This window comes from Helicoverpa zea, chromosome 8, assembly GCF_022581195.2.
Source record: "Helicoverpa zea isolate HzStark_Cry1AcR chromosome 8, ilHelZeax1.1, whole genome shotgun sequence".
NCBI lineage: Eukaryota > Metazoa > Arthropoda > Insecta > Lepidoptera > Noctuidae > Helicoverpa > Helicoverpa zea.
This window is the reverse complement of record NC_061459.1, coordinates 6,493,981-6,514,123: the sequence shown is the minus strand read 5'-3', so window position 1 is coordinate 6,514,123 and position 20,143 is coordinate 6,493,981. Positions and strand designations below refer to the sequence as shown.

General features: G+C 36.2%; 4 protein-coding genes across 4 annotated transcripts; 2 read left to right on the top strand and 2 right to left on the bottom strand.

Annotated features, from left to right (window-relative positions):
- The first annotated feature begins 747 nt into the window (after nt 1-747).
- LOC124632387 (sterol regulatory element-binding protein 1) lies at nt 748-11,749 on the top strand. Its single transcript, XM_047167207.1, has 16 exons — nt 748-924; nt 1,012-1,617; nt 1,746-2,023; nt 2,271-2,501; nt 2,862-3,060; nt 3,217-3,404; nt 3,913-4,100; nt 4,593-4,829; nt 5,488-5,683; nt 7,015-7,150; nt 7,539-7,689; nt 8,176-8,275; nt 8,532-8,609; nt 10,286-10,465; nt 10,910-11,045; nt 11,429-11,749. The coding sequence occupies exons 1-16, from the start codon at nt 846-848 to the stop codon at nt 11,644-11,646; spliced, it is 3,201 nt and encodes a 1,066-aa protein (XP_047023163.1). The 5' UTR covers nt 748-845; the 3' UTR covers nt 11,647-11,749.
- Nucleotides 11,750-12,567: 818 nt separating this feature from the next.
- On the top strand, nt 12,568-15,653 carry LOC124632342 (caltractin). The gene is made up of 3 exons (XM_047167140.1): nt 12,568-12,790; nt 12,943-13,309; nt 14,020-15,653. Exons 1-3 carry the CDS (start codon nt 12,788-12,790, stop codon nt 14,181-14,183), a joined length of 534 nt encoding a protein of 177 aa, XP_047023096.1. The 5' UTR covers nt 12,568-12,787; the 3' UTR covers nt 14,184-15,653.
- Nucleotides 15,654-16,404: 751 nt separating this feature from the next.
- LOC124632341 (ribose-5-phosphate isomerase) lies at nt 16,405-17,573 on the bottom strand. The gene has a single exon (XM_047167139.1). The coding sequence runs from the start codon at nt 17,424-17,426 to the stop codon at nt 16,632-16,634; it is 795 nt and encodes a 264-aa protein (XP_047023095.1). The 5' UTR covers nt 17,427-17,573; the 3' UTR covers nt 16,405-16,631.
- A 992-nt stretch (nt 17,574-18,565) lies between these two features.
- Nucleotides 18,566-19,974, bottom strand: LOC124632611. Its single transcript, XM_047167506.1, has 3 exons — nt 19,904-19,974; nt 19,409-19,554; nt 18,566-19,302 (listed from the first exon to the last, which is right to left on the bottom strand). The coding sequence occupies exons 1-3, from the start codon at nt 19,972-19,974 to the stop codon at nt 18,566-18,568; spliced, it is 954 nt and encodes a 317-aa protein (XP_047023462.1).
- Nucleotides 19,975-20,143: the final 169 nt, after the last annotated feature.

Below are 20,143 nucleotides of genomic sequence, written 5' to 3'. Positions count from 1 at the left end.
TTTCGGGAAATTAATTATTTTTTCTTGAAAGTAAGAACATACCATGACAAAGTGAAGTCTGTTTTCATTGATATTTTACCTACTGCTAGTTTTATGGCACATCTGTTTCTGCACGATTTTCTTAATCCATAATTCAAGATGGCGGGCGGGAACAAATTAATGCATATTTGTAAAATTGAATTGTAAATGAAAAGTATGATATACAAGCGTTGTAATAGCATGAACAGCGTGTAATTTTACTAACTTGACTCTCGAATAGTTTATATGTGTAAGTTTATACCTTGATATGTATTTTCTATTTTATAATTGTATATAGTTTCATAGACATCCATCTGACGCAGGTGTCAAAATCGCTCTGATTTGCCATTTTGGGCACTGCATAGTCTGCAGTGCAGTTCAGTGTGGTAAGCTTTTTGTTCGGAACGTTCTATCTAGTACGTAGTACATATATATCGATGGATACAATTGTGAAGAAAGCATGAAGAAAGCGCCATCTTTTGTAAATTACCGGCAAATGACAGTGCATAGTGGTAAGGTAGGTGGGCTTGTAGGGCAGTTTCTCGCGTTGCATAGTATCTTGAGCAGAGTTTTGTTATTCAATCGATTTTAATAAAAAAAAAGATAAGAACTGATTGTTTTATTTTAAGATATAATTTTTCCAATGATATTTCCGAACGAAAATGTATGACGTCATATCGCACCACCTATTTTCTCTATTTTGATTGGTTGAACAGAATCATCAGACAAATGTCAAATGACTATATATTAGATATCAAATGCCAAAAAACGTAAACAAGTGTATTTTCAATGTGGAAATAAATATTTTCTAATATAATCAATCAAAGATGGATTTCAAAATGGAGCAGGATGATCTATTCATAAATTCGGATGTATTCAACGGTCATGATATCGCAGAAATCGAAGGTAAGTGATTTGTTTGTTGTTGGTTAGAAAGCTAACTCTTACGTCGTAAAGTTATAAGTAATAGAAGTAATTATTTAACAATTTCAGACTTTCTGAGTGGTTGTGATGGAGATTTTATGAAAACACTTGAAGATGAACTAGCTCGCGTAGATGATTTGCCTCTACTCAGTGTTGATACTAAAGTAAAATCCGAGGTAGCAACACAGCCTCAAGTGTCGCCATGCTACAACCCTACGGGGAACCCAATGGTGTCACAGTATACGCACAGAGCAAAGACACAGCCTGTAAGCCCTCCTCAGGCTAAAGGTAGCCCTGTCCAAGGAGTGTACGCCAGAGAAGAGAGTTATAATTTGCCGCTAAACGATGGCGCGCCGCTGCCAGATGTCACGCAGCATGGCCGCAAGAGAATGCCCGCACAGGCCCCCATGATTGTGCAACAGGTTGTCCAGAGTCCAGTCTATGTAAATTTGGCACCAAATGTGCAACAGATGGATTTAAATACACAAATGAATGTAAACCAGCAAGCAAAAGGAAAGCCTACAAGCCAGCCTCTGCTGATACAAAACAATGCCAAAGGAGTAACACCATTACTTTTAAAAACATCTGATGCAAACTTTTCTCCAGTTGTGTTGCAGTCAAATATCATAAATCCTGAGACTCAGACTTTTATGTACACCAGTCCTCCTGTACAAGGTAAATACTTAAAATATGATTCATACAGGAATTCCTAGAAAATAAATAACTTGAATCTTGTTCATGTGCTGTTTATAGAACCTCCTTTCTATGCAGCTTATGTTAATGTCTAAACCTATATTTTCCAGGAACACCGCAAGGTATCATCACAAACACTAAGACAGGTACAGAGAACCGGCCCATACATACATTCTTCACCAGCAACAATGGACCAACTCTCTTAACAGGCATACCAGTAGTTCTCGATGGTGAAAAGATAACTTTAAGTCAGGCACCCAACATGGGTGTACCTAAAGTTAAGGAAGTGAAACGGAGTGCGCACAATGCTATTGAAAGACGTTATAGAACTAGTATTAATGATAGAATAGTGGAACTCAAGAATATGCTGGTCGGAGAAGAAGCGAAAGTTTGTATCACCTTTTTTGTTACTTAATGGTATTGCATCATCTTTGTTTATGACATGATGCAATTCTTATTTACCATGTGTAATGGTATTATCATGTGATATGTGAATTACTTTTCTTATAAGTATGTCAACTTATTATCAAGCTTTTTCCAATATTTCTATAGGATAACAATAAGTTTATAGGTGAGATCAAAAGAAGTCCAATGGATTCTAATTGGATATGATTTTAATTTCTCCCTACTTCCAGTTGAACAAATCAGCTATATTAAGGAAAACAATAGAATACATAAAGTACCTGCAGAATCAGAATACTCGTTTAAAACAAGAGAACATGGCTCTAAAGCTGGCGTTCCAGAAGTCTGGAGTGAAGGAGCCACAGTTTGATGTTACTTACACTCCTCCGCACAGCGACATCTCATCACCGTCCAGTTCACCACACGGGTTTGACAGTGATTCACCTTCTTCGCCTGAGTATAAGGTAACTTAAAAATATACATTCCAATTGAGAACATCTTCCTTAATAGGATGTTGGTTCAAAAAATAATCATGTACTCGAAAATGTGTACCAGAAACTCTGATTGGTTATTTGCTACTATATGTAGCCTTTTTCCAGTGGTTTACTCATATCCCATGGGTAATACTGACATAATGCCATAATGGGATATAATATAGCCTATGTTTAATCGAGAATAGTATAACAGTGAGATAACTTTTCAAATTGGTTAGTGGTAACAATTTTGAATCTGTTTGTAAGAAACAAAAATCCTATAAAATTTTAAGTTATTCCAGAATGTGAAATTCTGGTGATATGTCTGATCTATTGTTAAATTATTTCCAGGTTGAAGATAAGTACTCAAACTCGAAGATTGTTATGGGTATGGGCGACCATTCCCGGCTGGCGTTGTGTGCCTTTATGGTTGGTTTAATAGCTTTCAACCCATTCAGTTCATTCTTTGGTAACTTCATGATGGAGTCTTCTGTCACTGATTTCTCTGCAAGGGTTGATCAAAGGAAAATATTGGCTGATGATGATTTTAGTAAGTACCATTTTATCTAACAATTAAATAGGTCAAAAGCGACACCCCAGTCCTAGAAGTAGAAGTACCTTTTAATGGGTAATAATATCTATATGTCTATAATAGTATTATTATTCTATGCCTTTCTTATTATTAACAATTGTTTGTAAATTTTAGGTTCGACGGGAATGTCATGGGGAGCTTGGTTATTCAGTACTTTCTTCATATACATGATAAATTTCCTTGTATTGGGAGGATGTCTGATCAAGTTATTAGTGTATGGCGACTCTGTACCAAAATCACAATCGAAAGAAGCTGGACTTTTTTACAAACATAAACGACAAGCGGACAATTTTATAAAAAAGGTGAGAATATATATTTGATTCTTTATTGAAGATTGTTTGATATGATATGTTCTATCTACCATAAAGCAATAAAAGCATGCTTCCTCTTTGCAAATATTGTTTCAAACCAACTCATCTAATCTGTAACTTTACAACTGCTGTCCTGAAGGCATTTCACTTTCTATTTATTTAAAAGTTAATATTCATACCAACAAGAATACAATTAGAACCTAATCTTTGCAATAAGAATATGATTAAAACCCTCCTATCTTTGCGTTGGAAACTTAACCTGCTGTTTTCGAAAATATGGTGCGGGTTTTTGATTTAGTCTGTGGTAGGATTGTGAGTTAATAGTAATACCTGTATTCCGGTATAACCGGTGAGACTGGAAGCCCACCTCAACGTGGTTGGGAAAAGGCTAGACAATCGAGACAGTAGCAGACACCCCTATTACATACTTACTTTAAAACACCACATTTACTCCAAAATGACATGATAAATTCTTATCATACTTCATTATACTTGGCAGGGTGACTTAGAAAACGCTCGGTTGGAATTGCACCGGAGTCTGGCGGTGTCAGGCAAGAGTGTGCAGGCGGGTGGGCAGGGACACGCGAAGTACTCTGCTCTCATCGCCGCTGTATTACGTCAGATGCTACAACGACTGCCCTTTGGTGCCTTCCTTGCGAGGAGAGCTGGTGATTTGTGGAGTGACAGGTTGGGATGCAAACTTTTTTAAACATCATTAGTTTCTTTTTTACATTGAAATTCTAGAATACCCAGTAAAAATACGTGCATTGAAATGAAACAGATCAATGAAAAGCAATAAAAAAGTAGGTTCATTTATTTTTTATACTAAGCATTTTGAGCAAATAAAAAGCAGTAAATAAAACAACTTAGTTTTATTATTTAATTGAATATTTATATTTTTGTTACTGTTACCTAGATCGTTTCATGTTTAAACAAGTGATACAAAGTTAATAAGAATCCCCCTGGGATTCAACTTACTTCCTGTTACCGGTTTAATTCACGCTAAAGGAGTCGTAAAGTCCCCGTTAAATAACTCTGCCTCCTGTAGTTAGACGCCGTTCGCATACGCAATGAAGTCATTTCGCACATTTTTGCTGTTGGGGATACTCAAGCAGCAGTTCAGACAAGCACAGCTACTCGACTATATATGATATATAAATCAAACATTCCATTCCGAAGCCCATCACGCCGAGCTACGCAACACTGGGCGGCTGAAGTATCAACCGTATCCCACCGTCTCGCACAGCTAGAGATACTGTCAAGCCACAGCGGCCGCAGCGAGCGAGTGCTTCTAGCGTTACAAGCAGTCAACTTAGCTGAAGTGACCGGCAACAGACATCTGTTGGCTGATACCTATGTTACCGCAGCACTGGTCTTCAAGGATTATATGCCCAAGTTCGGCAATTGGTTGTGTGGGTAAGTGTTTGGATGGGGGGCTAAGAAAGGGAAAATAAAATCACTGAACAAAAAAATACTAATTTATTTTGGAAAGTGCAAATATATGTACTCAAGCTTATATAATTTGGCAGTAAAACCGCACTTTTTAAACGTGAGACAAAAGGCAATTTGGGAGCTCCAAATTGCCTACCCTTCACCACTTCCTGTGTTGAAACTGCAGCATTATTGGTACTTACTGCCTACGACATGATACCACTGTTGGAATTAGACATCAGAGAATTGGAATACACTATGACTTACATTCCACATTTCTCCCGTTTTTCTCTTTATTTATAAAAATAGCATGAATTCATAACTATATACTTACTTTAAATAAATAACATTAGCAACCAATAATAGTTACCTATCAGGGTAGAGATATAATCTCTAACGACCGTTTACAATAATCTGTCTGTTGTTTTTCTTACTAAATTAAATTTCAGCCTTTTTATCGTCCCACTCACACAGACCTCCTTTCACACGGAGAATAATTGAGCAAGTTTTTCTTACTAGGGATAGGAATTTGTCATTGTTTGTATGAAGTTTATGTCGGAATTCTTTCTCTATAAAGCAAAACAACATATAAATAGAAAATTGGGAAGGCCTGTAATACATTAACAATAATTTCTGTCGCCAGTTATTACCTAAGCCTGTGCCGCGTGTCATGTGCCGACTCTCTCTCGGAATGGCCGGTGCGTCTACGCTGGGTGGGCAGCCCCCGGGGCATGCGGTTCCTGCGCACGCGACGCTGGACTTACGAACGTAACCCAGCTACTGCAGCTCTGTTCTGCAGGCTGCCTGACCCTGCTGATCCATTGGCTTATGCTATGAGGGTGAGTCGTAGTTTTAATTAAATCTATGTAATATTGGCTAAATGCAATAGCTACATGAGGGCGACAGTAACGGTGAATCGGCAGCCAGCATTGCTGCAAAGAAATATCCGGTAGCCCAACCGCGTATTACTTTCACGTTTACTGCTTGGATATGGTGGCATGCCGCACGGCATAAACCCGGCGGCACTGTGGGAGTAGCCCTATGGAAAGGCCAACTTTTGGATGTCTTGTGGTTTTATTTTCCACAAGAAAGTGTTTTGCACCTTAACTTTAGCCAGTCACTTGTTTTACCTGCATTTTTTGGTTGGTGATCTGTGCACTATAATCATCACAACTTCACTTCATAGCAGATATGACAGTTATGTACTTCTACAAGGAATATGAAACATAATGACTAACTCAAGACTGCAACCCGTCAATATGTATATTCGGCGAAGAACCTAATTAATACGTGTTGTTCAGAAGTCGTTCGTGTACTAGACTAGCACTGTTTTACTATAGAACAATTTATTTGTTATGAATGTGACGTCACTAGCAGCTGGTAGGGACGAAATGAATTAAAACAATCTGATTGTTACACTGATGACTCAGGTGTAATCAGGTGGGGAACATAGTTTAGCTTCCACATATCAATATTATGACATAATAGCTTATCTTTTGACTACAATATAAACTATAATAAAGGTGTTAGATAATCCTTAGAAAGGGGCTGCGGAATGTTCACACGGAAGGTTTTATTATTTTTGCTAATGAAGCTGAATATTAAACTTTGATACTGAAAAGTATCGGATTTCTAAATATTATAAAAATAAACAAATGTCTACACTCCCTATACACTTCTTTAGATATGGTTAAGCATGTATAAAATAAACAGGATCTATAGATATGGTTCCCACTTCTTTAAGATATGGTTAAACAGCTATAGAAGAAATAAGATCAGTCTTTTCAGATAAGTTCAGGAGATAATTTATAGCTAGCAACGGTATTTTCAAAAATACAATTTAATAATGCAGATTCTCTCGAATTTTTTATATAGGTACCATACTATATATAAAAAATCGAGGGAATCTGCATTATTAAATTGCATTTTCTATCTTCATGAATGTAATTTAACAAATGGATACACAAAGGACGATATTAAACTATTCTTGCAATGATCCATTTTAAAGTATAGAGCCTTTAAGTCAGTTTAGTATAAGTCTCATTAGGAATAAAGGAAAAGATACTTATTTTGTTTTATTTCCAGTGACACTTAGCATAGTTTTAGTACTTATTGCAACAGGTTATTGGGAGTACTTGGGAGTTCTAATTTTTACTATTAACTGTCGTAGGCTTACCATCTGGAGCTTCTTCAAAAGAGTCTGCAAATGCTGCTGTGTGCTGACGAGCGAAGCAATACCCGCGATGTGCTGGAGCTGATCAAACTGATCACTGATGACGTGTCTACTGATGCCCCTCAGCATACTGGTGAGTCCTGTACCTACAAGAAGCTTTTAAAGTAATGTTTTTTTTGTGGATTTTGGAGTTTTAGAGCTAGGAACCAAAATCTTACAAATTACTTGTTTAGGTTCTTGACTTACGCGGATAAATCACTAAACTGATTTTGATATTATTATTTTCAAGTTGTTTACTAAACGACGTTTTATTTATATAAAAGTGACCTTCCACGATAAATTAGCTATCAAATTCTGAAAGATTTTCAAATCTGACTGAAATAGCGTATGAGATTAGGACGTTCAACCAAACAATCTCTTCAGATTATAGGTTTTTAGACATGGCCGAAACCCTGTTATACGAAAGAAACCCATGTTTCTTCCTCATTTTATAGTACAAAACACAATTTACTAACCTACAGGCTGCTGGGACCCTGTAATGGAATGGTGGGCAAACCTAGTGGGTGTGGCCGCTACCTGGTTGCTGGCCGACACGGGCAAAGCCGTGGAAATCGGCGATCGACTCAACATGTTGCCCGAACCGCTCGCCAACTGCGAAGATCCTTTACCAGGGTATGTAAAGTATCAAGATTGTTTTGTAACATTATAATTCTTGTAGAGCTGTGAGATGGAAATATTGCTAATAGATGCTATACAAAGTAATTATGACAAAGTTTTACATTAAATTAAAATTCATATGGTTGGGATATTAACTATCTTACCTGCTATTCAGCTATAATGAAGTAGTTTTAGTGTCTTTTTGTTCAGAAAATCACCAAAACCGTTTAGCACATTACAACACGTGTTTCGATACACAAAGTGATAAACCAATACAGTAAAATGCGGGTCAATAACATGTTAATTAAAATAAATAATTATTCAACAGCAGTCTAATTAACAATGAGAAGATTCTCATACAAGCGAAACTTAGAAATTCTAGTCGCACTGGTGTTTATAAAACAAAAGTGTATAGTTTATAGTTGTTGTATTAATAACTATTGTCTTTCATAGCATAAACATGAGCTGATGAAAATATAGCTATTGTACTATTATTCGTAGGGCATTGCATATGGCATACAAAAGCCGGCGCGGGCTATTGAGCCTCGCTCAGTGCCGAGATGAGCACTCGTTCGACAGGACCGCCGAGACCATACTCAAGGTGTGTGCTACTTATTATAAACAGTGTTTATTGCTCATTGCGAACTGTCTCGTGTGTGAATTATTCGTGAATATTTAAGAAAGGACTAAAGTATTTGTTATTTGTGGTGGTTAATTTTTATACTGACTCTGTGATATGTAACAGTTTTTTTATTGTTATTGTAAAGGGCCTAACTAAATGAATTTATTATTGGACTAATACTGAATTTTCTACTACTAGTACTAGATTTATACAATGTATTATTAAAACATTCCAGGTGTGCGACATTGCTGGAACCAGATTAGCGGATTCCTTAGCTTACTACTGCTGCCGCAAACCTACACAGCTTATGTTGGTTCGTATAAAATCTTCCATTATTATTTTATTACAATTTAAACCTTATTATTTGCTTATTTCAGTTGTTTTTTTAATGTGATTAGCTACTAGAAGAAGCTTGAAGATATAACTATTACGGGAGTGCATTGTAGTTGCATTGCACTGGTTACACGAGTTGTGCAATATTACTACAAGGCAAATCTCGCATTAGTTGCATCCATCGCATCGGAGCTGTTTCTTGCATGGTTTATTTTTTTTTCTTTATTTATTTCTAATTTTTATATTTTTGATTTTAAGATGTAGTATAGATTTTATTTTGGCTTTGTTGTACGTGTATTATCGGTAAAGAAGTTAAATTGGAGCAAGTTGAATACTTGTATTTTTTAAAGAAAATTCTGTAGTTTTGTATATATTTGTATTGTAATGAATGTATTTGAAATAAAGTTGCAAATCAATCAGTTAGCACACAGCTTAATTAAACCTGCATATTGTGCATGTTTCCAACCTATTGGTGGGTCCAATATTATCCTTATAAAATAAGATTAGTATAATGTACGATCACGAGTTTTTGAAGTTTTTTTTTGTATTCAAGTGAATGATATACAGGAAATAAAAGGTCCTTTGAAGGTGCTTCTTTTTGCGTTGTTTCATGTAAGTGAATGAAGCATTATGTATGTATTAGATGCTATGTATAGAATCTAAATCAAATGTTGTTAAATACACTAACATTGTTATTAAAAAAACTTGGCACAATGCTATTGTCCTATGGTCTATACATTTTCAAAATATGTGACATTGTTTTGATAGCATACCTAACAATGGCGGCATTGTACTTGCTGACTCAATTTTTTAATTGCAATAGTTATTGTCATATTATTTTATTTTAAATACTTGTGCTCACAAATAAATATTACATTCCTCGAGAATAGCTTTGCTCTTTTGAAGTAGCGTTTTGTTCATATTATTTTAAGCATCATAAAGTCACCTATAGCCAACTTCAGAACTGCGAGTTTATTTGACGAGAACTTTACCAATGTGTCTATTGTACAAAATGTTGACCTTAAGCCATGTATTCACTGAGAAACAATTGTTTATAAACACTGTTTCAGAAACAAAATCTACGTGTTTCTGAAACAAATAATTTTGTTTCAGAAACATATAATTTTGTTTCTGTAAACATTACGTGTTTATCGAATGTTTCTGTGCTCCCCACCCGTGGCGGGGAGCACAGAAACAAATCAGTTGCGCAACATATGGATACAAGTGTGGACGCGTGTTTCATTTGTTTGTAAATGTCAAATAAATGTCTTCATAGCAAGTAATTTCTCTTTTCTTTTTACTAGAAATGGACTTATGCAAATAAATGTAGGCACCACACAACAACACTACTTCCTCGGGCGACATATTGTAAACATCTGACGGTGTGGACGGCAGTTTCCGAAACATTGTTGCTGTAAACATCTACGTGATGTTTCAGAAACTGTGTATCTGAAACATTGTTTCCCAGTGAATACATGGCTTAACAGTGTGTGAATGAGTTCTTACGTAATTGAAGTGGTAGTTTAAAAAAAATCGATCTAATCTATGTATATTTTTTATGATTTTCTCTATTTTTGTGCCAAACTATACGATTTATTTTATGTCTTACTTTTTTATCCAAATGGATTAAAACAAATATAATATTGTTTTCGGCAGCTTATGCAAGTTCTCTGCTGCGATTGGCTACTGGAAGTCCGCGCGGGAGTGTGGGAGGCGAGCGAGGACCGCGCATGCGCCGTCACCGCGGAAACGTTCTGCGGACCTGCACCTCACGTACAGTTGCGCGCTTTCCAACGAGACCTGCACTCTTTGAGGAGAATATCGCAAAATTTGCCGGTAAGCATCTCTTTGTTATTTGAATTTTTATTTAGGGAGTTTCCAGGTTGAGGAGATTATATAGGTAGTCGCTCCATGTAAAACACTGGTGTTCGGCTGCATCTGGTTGGATTGGCAGATGACTCCAATATAGTTGGGATAGGCAATGCAGATGAAGTTGATAATTATGTCATCATCCTCCGAGCCTTTTCCCAGCAATGTTGGGGTAGGCTTCCAAGATAATTATGTGGAAGTTGATTATTATGTGTGATACATGCTTAGCTTAACCCGAGCCTACTCTCTCTGTGTCTTCTGGGTTGGGACAAAAGATTTTGGAATATAAGAGATGGTGTTTTTTTGTATTAAAGCGAATTGAATTCAATTTCCTATGTATTCAAGACTTTACGGGGAAACGACTTCGATGATTACTTATAGCCTATTAATATTCTATTAATCTATTTGCAGTGGGTGACTTCCCGCGTTTTCTTGCAATCTGCGGTTTGCCGAATGATGGCTGGCGCAGCGCCCAGACGCACACAGCAGCTGCTGGACGGCAGCCTGCGACCGAGGCTCAATCGCTCCTCCATCATTTGTGGCAAAGGTAGGCTTTATTGATTTCTGACACTTACGCGAATATTAGACATTTAAATAAAACTACTTTTACGGTGACGGTCACGGGCAGACTACCCGTGACCATGGATGCTGTAAAGAATCCGAAACGTCGGAATTAAATAATATTAATATATCCGCGATAAAATCCGTAGTAAAAAGTAGTTTTATTTAAAGGTAGGCTTTGCTTCTACAATTAATATTATTACATTCTGTGGCGTATTGACAGCCTTCCTCAATATGAAACAGTCAATAAAAAATATGTTCAACTAACGTAGCTAACTAACAAAGCGGATTATATCTAAGTCAAATTAGATGTCAAAAACAATAATTAAGCAAGTAAACTAATAAGTTATTTTGGTGCATGTTCGTCAGAGCGCGCGCTGGAGGGCGGCGGCGGCGAGGGCGAGCGCGCCGTGGCGCTGTACATGGCGTGCAAGCACCTGCCGCCCGCCGTGCTCGCCGCGCCCGGGGAACGCGCCGGCATGCTGGCGCAGGCCGCAGCCACCCTGCAGAAGATCGGCCACCGCTCCCGCCTGCCACACTGCTACCACCTCATGAAGTCCATCGGCACCATGCCCTCTGCACCTTAACACTAATGTTCCGCCTACAGAACAAATGTATAGATACTTGTTTGTTGCATGAATCAAATTTATTGATATCGTAATAAATTATAATGAATTCTTTTTTTTATAAGTGTTTCGTTTTTTTTTGTACATGCCTACTTTACCTGGACTATGTATTCAACATCGATAAATGCCATGCATGCGGTTGCTCATAACCTTATTAGCCTATACACACAGTACGGATCGGCACGATAGCGAAGATACACACGTGGGCTGAAAACGGGGATAACTAAAATAATATCTCGGGAGGTCACGTTAAACTATCTACCTACGGGACCTACGTCCCGGCTGTCAGTTAACATCCTTGGCAGTAGTTGCAGATAGTCAGAAGCCAGTAAGTCTGACACCAGTCTTACCAAGGGATATTGGGTTGCCCGGGAAACTGGGGTGAGGAGGTCAGATAGGCAGTCGCTCCTTGTAAGCATGGTACTCAGCTGCATCCCGTAAGACTGGAAGGAAGCCGACCCCAACGTAGTTGAGACAAGGCTAGGCTATGAGGTGGAAAAAGGAATTCTATTTAAATATAAGAAATATTCTATTTAAATATAATATACCTTTTTTGTTGATCTATTATTTCACGAAAGAAATCCCGCGGAAAATGGAACTATATATTTTTGTTCGTATTTACTGAGCTATCGCATAGACACTAATAGCGTTGCGTCTGCGATACTTCTTTCGTGAAAGCCCTCTGGATGGAACCAGTATCAAAATTCTTGGTTGTTACACTTGTTACCTATTACACCTTTCACCGTTATCCCTAACACGGTGTGTTGCAAATTGCAGAATCGTCGACATCAGCATCAACGGCATCGATTGCCATAAACAAAAATAGAATAAGCTGACTGACACTTGACAGGACAGCACTGACACTGACATTGCTCCAAAAAAAAACTTGTTTAAATGGTTTAAACTTGTCGATTGTATCAATAAATGGACGATTTTAATTCAATGTTGTGATTATTTCATTTTGAAAACATAGAAATTGGATCAATATATTGGAAAGATTACTATTCCTTGCGAATAACAGACATGATAGTTAGCTTCTAACACAACTTTTGTATGTGGGTAACGAATTTCAAGGCAGCAAATTATTTTACAAATTATCACGATGGTAAGTGTTAGAAGAGCACTCAATTATTCATTTTCATTTCGTAGTTATATCCATTTACCTTAAAAGATAAATAATAAGCATACATAATAGAATAAGCTATATTTTAAGTTGTATTCTGGTCCATTTTCATACGTGCTGCTACGTATTTACAGGCAACTGCTGTAGCTAATATTCAGAAGAAAAATGTTGGCTCCAATAACACTGGAGGAGTACGCAAGAAGTCAGGACCTAAGTTTGAGTTGACAGACGAACAAAGAAGAGATATAAAAGAAGCATTTGATCTCTTTGACACAGAAAATACAGGGAAAATAGATACTAAAGAATTGAAGGTAGCTATCAGAGCATTAGGTTTTGAGCCGAAAAAAGAAGAAATTAAAAAGATGATTGCAGAAATAGATAAGGGAGATGGCAAGGTATCCTTTGAAGATTTCCAAGAGTTGATGACTGTTAAGATGGCAGAAAAGGATACTAAAGAAGAGATAATGAAAGCATTCAAACTTTTTGATGATGACGAAACTGGTAAGTTATTGTACACTAAAGCTTTAGATAGGACTTAGGCGATTATCACACTGCCCCGCATAATGCAGCGTAGTGCGTGGATGCGTTTTTTTTCCGTTGTATGGAAATATCTCCGTTTGTATGGAAAACACGCATAGTCCAACACACTGAAAATGCATCCACGCGCGTTCATGCGGATCACGCACATACATGCGGAGAAACACGCACCCCCGCGCGTAGGTGCGGGGCGAGACGCAAGGTATGGCACACTGAATCCCGCATTGCCGCGCGTGATTTTGAATGGGCGTGACGAGTATATTTGAAAATGGAAGCCGCCTTGCGTGAATCTACGAAACGCACCTACGTGCGTGAGTGCGTGAAAAACCCGCACGATAATGCAGATCTGCACTCCCGCAGGAACGCGCGTAGGTGCGTCGACACGCAAGATGCAGCGTGATGCGGGGCAGTGTGAAGATCACCTTAGCTTGTAAATCGAGTGAAGGCATACTTGTCTCTTTGCCCTTTCCACTTGTCTTGGTCTAGTGAACAGTTACCTCGTTTGTGTCATGACCTTCTGGTTGGTTCCTTCAGCTCAATTCTAATCAAATAGTGTGGCTTTATTTGGTGCCTATAAATTATTTCAGTAGAACCTTTGAAGTTGCAGTCTAATGCATATCACTATTAGAGTTTAACTTGGTTTGTTTAATTTTGTTATAATTTTATATTTCCAGGCAAGATATCATTTAAAAATCTGAAGAGAGTAGCTAAAGAGCTTGGTGAGAACCTCACAGATGAAGAACTTCATGAGATGATAGACGAGGCTGACAGAGATGGTGATGGGGAAATCAATCAGGAAGAATTCTTACGCATCATGAAAAAAACAAGTCTCTATTAGACATTTACAGATGCACTATACTTACACTATACTGTTGATGTGTGTTCACTTACATTTTAAATATTCTCAACTGCAACTGAATGTTTTAGTGATACACAGAAATATGCAATTTTTTTAGAGTTTCACAAAAAAGTACCTGTTTGTTTGAAAAGACAAAATATTTACTACTCTGATGATTTTCACAGGGTGTCCAGGTTTTAAGTTCCTCAGTATTATCTGAAGCCCTTATTATTATCATCATCTAAATATATTTGAATGTTTGGTGTAATGTAGATAGGTTGAATATACTGGTTATTCCTGTTTCAACACCCCAATTTTTAATGTTTGGGCATTTTTGTATAACCTTCATTTCCCTCTCAATGTGTATGTCAATTTATTGTTGTCATAGATAGAGAATAGAAGCTTTATGTCTTAAATGTTATGTCTTTCTAACAGCCAGTTTCTTCATCAAAAGTTAAAGCTAAATTAATGTCTAAAGTAAAAGTAACAGTCAAGTACGTTTTTTCAAGGCTAAAGTGACAGCAAAACTAATAGAAAAATTGAATTTGACCGTTACTTTTACTGTAGACATTACTTTGACTTTTACTTTGGCTTTAACTTTTGATGAAGAAACTGGCTGCAAGTCATTCATGTTAACACTATTAAAAAGGGTCTGCGTTTTCAAATCAAGCTGTTACAATTCATTGAGGATACCTTCAAGACAGAAATTCGCTTATTAGAGCACAAATTATTATTTTTAGTGTGGTTTGACAAAATTGGTTTGTATGCTTTAAGATATGGTTCTGACCACTGTATTCTTTCATAGTAAATGTAAAATTTCATTTAACAAATGAATTACTAAAGTAATGTGCTAAATGAAATATGTTATAGACATGACCTTTTCAGTCCCCCTAATCGAAATTTATTCTTAATTGGTCTGGTTAAGATAACATATTGTTGTAGGTGTTTAGTTTGAATAGATTTTAAATCAACCTATGATAACTCATAGTGCCAGCAAGCTAAAGGCAGATTGCACAATTTAAGTGTTTTGAAATAAAATTCTTGCTTGATATTTTTTGTAAAAATGTGTACAGAAGAGTGGAATATTTATTAATAAGAACAATGTAAAAATGCATTTAAGTTTTATTATAATAGCAACTGTTTTACATTCCCTAAATATATGTATAATAAAACATGTTCTTGGGCATCTATATGAATGTAATGCTATAAAATAGAAGATCTGAATTATATATCTGTTTAGATCACACAGTTTATTTACAAAAGACTTATTGTTAAGCAAATAAAAAATCTGCCACAAGTTCTTGTTAATTAACAAAAATTTAGTTTTTAAGTGCAAGGCCTAATACTATGATAAGTCTATTTAACATTTTATTTTTTCTACCTCTTACACAGATTTGTTTACTTTTAAACAAGTTAAAATTTTAATTTGCCAAAGTGTGTTTCTTATTTGATTAAATCAAAGAAGTATCATAGAGTTTTTCTTTTATTATCATTTATTTTTACCCATATTGTAATGTACCTGAAAATATTATCCAGGACATGACACAAACACAACAATGCTCACTTCAGTAACAAGAATTTATACAACCACATTCATTAATATGACAAACAAGAGTTGGTATCTACTTAAGAATAACCCACACATAGAAGAGATAGTAGATATTATGAGATTCCAAAAGGCTGCTTGACGTCTCGCATGACCAAAAGGCTAGCTACTAACAACCTTGGACAAAGGATAAGCATTGTCATCCAGTATGGCAATGCTGCCAGCCTTTTGGGCATGCTTGTGGTCAACAGTGATGAGGAGTTTTTTGACGCTTTTTTAGTGTAATACCTCTATTACAATATTTTTCTATGAGATTTAAGTTTGAGGGTAATCCATAGTACACATTTAACAAGGAGGAGGAAGTAAATCTTTGAAACTTTATCTATTTATTTTTCTAATAACTACATATTTAGAATATTTATTTAGATCCAACTGGAAGATTGTTCCAAGAACACAGACCTAGCCTCTGAAAATTTTAAATTGTGTCTTAAGTAAATGGACCAGCAAGTAAACTACTGTTTAACTATCAGTGAAACTAATTCTTATCATACATATTATTATATTGTTACCACCCACTAAGGCATTTGATTGTGAAATCAACATTGGTCAATGTTTTTTGCTGATAAAGAATATTTATGCTGATAAAAAAATGACGAAATTCATAAAAACACAAAGTTATGTAACTCATAGCTTTTTTTATATGTACTAAGTACACAGAAAATCATACAAAAATATTTTCGCTTAGCTAGTACTTTTCAACTCTTAATTACATCAATGTATAGCTTGCATTATTTTAGGAATATACTTAAGTTCTCTTAACATTGATAAATTGATCCTTAAAACAAGAACACCAAAAATACATAACACAATAGCAGAGTTCATGATTGGAACTATCAGCTAAATTATACAGCAACTCTCTCTATTACATTGCCTTCAGGCTGTCCAAAGTATGCCTTCTCACACATGTTTACAAATAAACCAGTCTCTACAACACCAGGAATCATTTTTATATACTTATTTACTTTGTCCCAATCCAAGTCTTGGTTTGTGAACACCCAGTCGAGAATGAAGTTACCATTGTCAGTCACTACAGGGCCAGCCTTGGCAACAGCTTTGCGTAACTTCACTTCCCCTCCATAAAGAGCAGCAATCTTATTCTGAATTGGTACATAAGCCATGGGGACAACTTCTATTGGTATACCTTTTTTGTATCTGTCTCCTAGCTTTTTAGAATCTTTTGTGTAGTCAGCTATAACAATAAGCTTCTTGGAGCAAGAGGCAACAATTTTTTCTTGTAGTAAACAACCGCCACCACCCTTGATGAGCGTCATGTGAGCATCCACCTCGTCGGCTCCATCGATTGTCACGTCTATCGTAGGATTCGTATCGAGCTCGCCCAATGTTAGGTTATGCTTAACGATCAGCTGTTTTGCTTGAAATGATGTAGGGATGCAGGTCACCTTCAAATTTTCCGTTTCCACTCTTTCAGCGAGCCTTTGAACCGCGTATACAACAGTTGATCCACTGCCGACGCCGAATATACAATCATTTGTTACGTACTCATTAACAGCCCGGTGAGCGGCAAATTGTTTAGCTTCTTCTAAAGACATTTTAGCGCTTTTACTACAAAACTGTCGTAAGTTTACAACTGTAGCACTGTGTTTCAATATTGACGATGCACAGACTTTAAGCAACATGCATCTGTGTTATATTTAGATGAATGTAACAAATCGTTATTATATTTATGTAGCCAAGTCCTATATACAAGTATAAATCACTCACAGTCACAGGCTACAAATAATATACACGTGCGATGACGATAATTTGGTTGTTGATTGTCAAAATGTCACTAACGTGAATGTCAATCAAAGTTATTTTATCTGTGTATGTAGTACGTCAAAGCTTGACAATGCAAAAACAGCGCCATCTTGTGGACAATAACAGTAATAAACTAAATTCGTACGTACACAAAAGTAAAGATGGCGTTAGATTAAAACTTATGAATATAATACGATATTTTTCCTGGTTAGAGAATCAACCACGAAAAATACCTATCGTATGAGTTCAATAAAATAAAAAAATAGAGCTAGAACCAAATCTCACCAAAAGGTTAAAAAGCTGAAAATTTTGCCATTCTGTATTATCCCTGGAAATCTCGAAATGATCTGTAGGTAGGTACGTCCGCTTCGCTCGTAAGATAAAAGCTCAAAAAATACACATAAATAAAATGAAAAACTAGTAGCTAGTACCTAGTGTATTTCTCTTAAAATTCATAAAACTCTTTTTCAAACCCAGGTAGATACATCCCAGCGTAAGTAATTGGAATAAGTAGAAAATATGGAATAGAGATAGGAAAAGATGGAATTTCTTATTACTACTAATGATATACTAATATATATACTAATTTGATTAGGTACTAGGCCTAGGACCTAAGGACACTATTTCACGTACAAAACAAACTTGAATTGGCTTAAACTTAGGGATGACAACCTCTCTTTTAATTGTTGGTGATTCAAATCCGGTAATAAGCTATGATCCAAATGTATGTCAAACTTTAGTTACTATTTAAGCCAACTACTGTACAGCTGGCCAAAATATTGCTATCGCTGCCACTATGATAAAGCTGTCAACGGCCTCGGTCACCACGGTCTGTCGTGTAGCCGGAGTTTCAGTCTAGGCAGGTCGCTGTATACCTACATAACGCGCGGGAACTTCTTCCCGTTCCGCCATTAAACATAGCCTGACATTGCTGTCAACTGGTAATAGTGTAGGCTTACCAATAGTTAAAAAAAAAATCGAATAGCTTTAGGAGTTTCAGAGCCTTTAGGATGGGTACTTACAGATGATGTAAGTAAATGTAAATAAAATAAGTAAAATATGTTTCATCAACATTTATTCCCTTTGAAAGACTTTTCAGATCTTTTATGAGATTATCTTGATCATCGAGAAGTTTTTTAACTGTCTTTAAGTGGCTGGTTAGGTCTAGATCTTTCATAGAAGGTGGTGAAGAGCAATTATTTAGTTCAAACGTCATGGTTACATTTGCAAAGTTTCTTTGGTGAGAACCCATTTTGTACTCCGAACACACCACGTCAATGCAATGCCGTGAATTTGTTGGAGTGTCTCTTTTCTCACGGTAAGGTTTTATGCAAGTACGAAGATTTCGGAGTTCGTCTGTAGCTGCTTTCAAATTACTTTCCATTATGACTATTTTAGTATTCAAGAACCTATTTTTCTGTTCTAATCGAGTACATCTCTCATGTTCATTAAAATGATCTGCGTAATACTGTCCACAGCAAACAATAATATGTTTCAATTGTTCGGCAAAAGAAATATTTTCTTCGCATTCATTTCGCATATTTTGTAACTCTTTATAGCCTAATTGAATAATGTTGTTGTAAAAATCTAGCCGATTACGGAGAGCACGGTTTTCTCCATTCAATTGGTGTATTACTTCATTTTTTTCACTCTGTTGGTGTACTAAGTCCATATATTTACTTCTTGTGATATCTAAATGGGTACTGAGTGATGCTGTTTCGGCTGCCTTAGCTGATGACATAGTTTTAGCAACGACTGAAAATATATTTTTCCAAATTAACCAATTATTATATACCTAATTGTACCTACCTATCTAATATTTAGGTGTATTTTTTTAATAATTATCTACTGATGTTCTTACCACATGCTGTTCGGAGATTTCTTTTTAGTTTTTTAATTTGAATCTTTCTCAAATTAAGATTTGTCTTGCATTTTATAAGTTTATTTAGAGTTTCTCCATTTTCATTCTTTTCTGTTTCATTTGAAGATGCAGTTTCACTGTGTAGCCTTAGGAAGAAGTGAAGTATAGGTAAGTAAAAGTATATTTGAAACGCTAGACGCTATCATTACAAGTTTAAATACCTGATGGAATTTCTGAGAAAGCTTCAGTGGATTGTTCTGATTCGAATTAACTCTCAGATTCTGGTCAACTTAGATAAATTTAGATACGTCTATCTGACAACCTTTGTTAAAGGCTTTGGCAACATGCTCAATTGAGGGGGACGAGAAGTTTTGCTTTTAGAAATTCCGTTAGGTTGATTTTGGTGACCAATGTTCGCGTAGGTATATACCTCCCTACAGTAAATAAAGGTGATGTTGAACATTAATTAAAGCACTGATACATTGGGGTACATACTTTTGCATTTCATTTGCGATAGCAGTAAGAGCATTTCGCATTTTGTTAGCTTCCATTTCATCCTCACTCATTTCTGTATTCATATCTAGCAAGTAGTTTATTCTACTTTAAATGTAGAAGTATATAAGAGGACCTTTTTAAGACTATTAAAAACAGAAATTTACCTACTTATTGAAGTAAAAAAAAACGCCTGATAGTAAAAATATATAAATTGTAAAAGTAAGCAATTTAAATTGACAA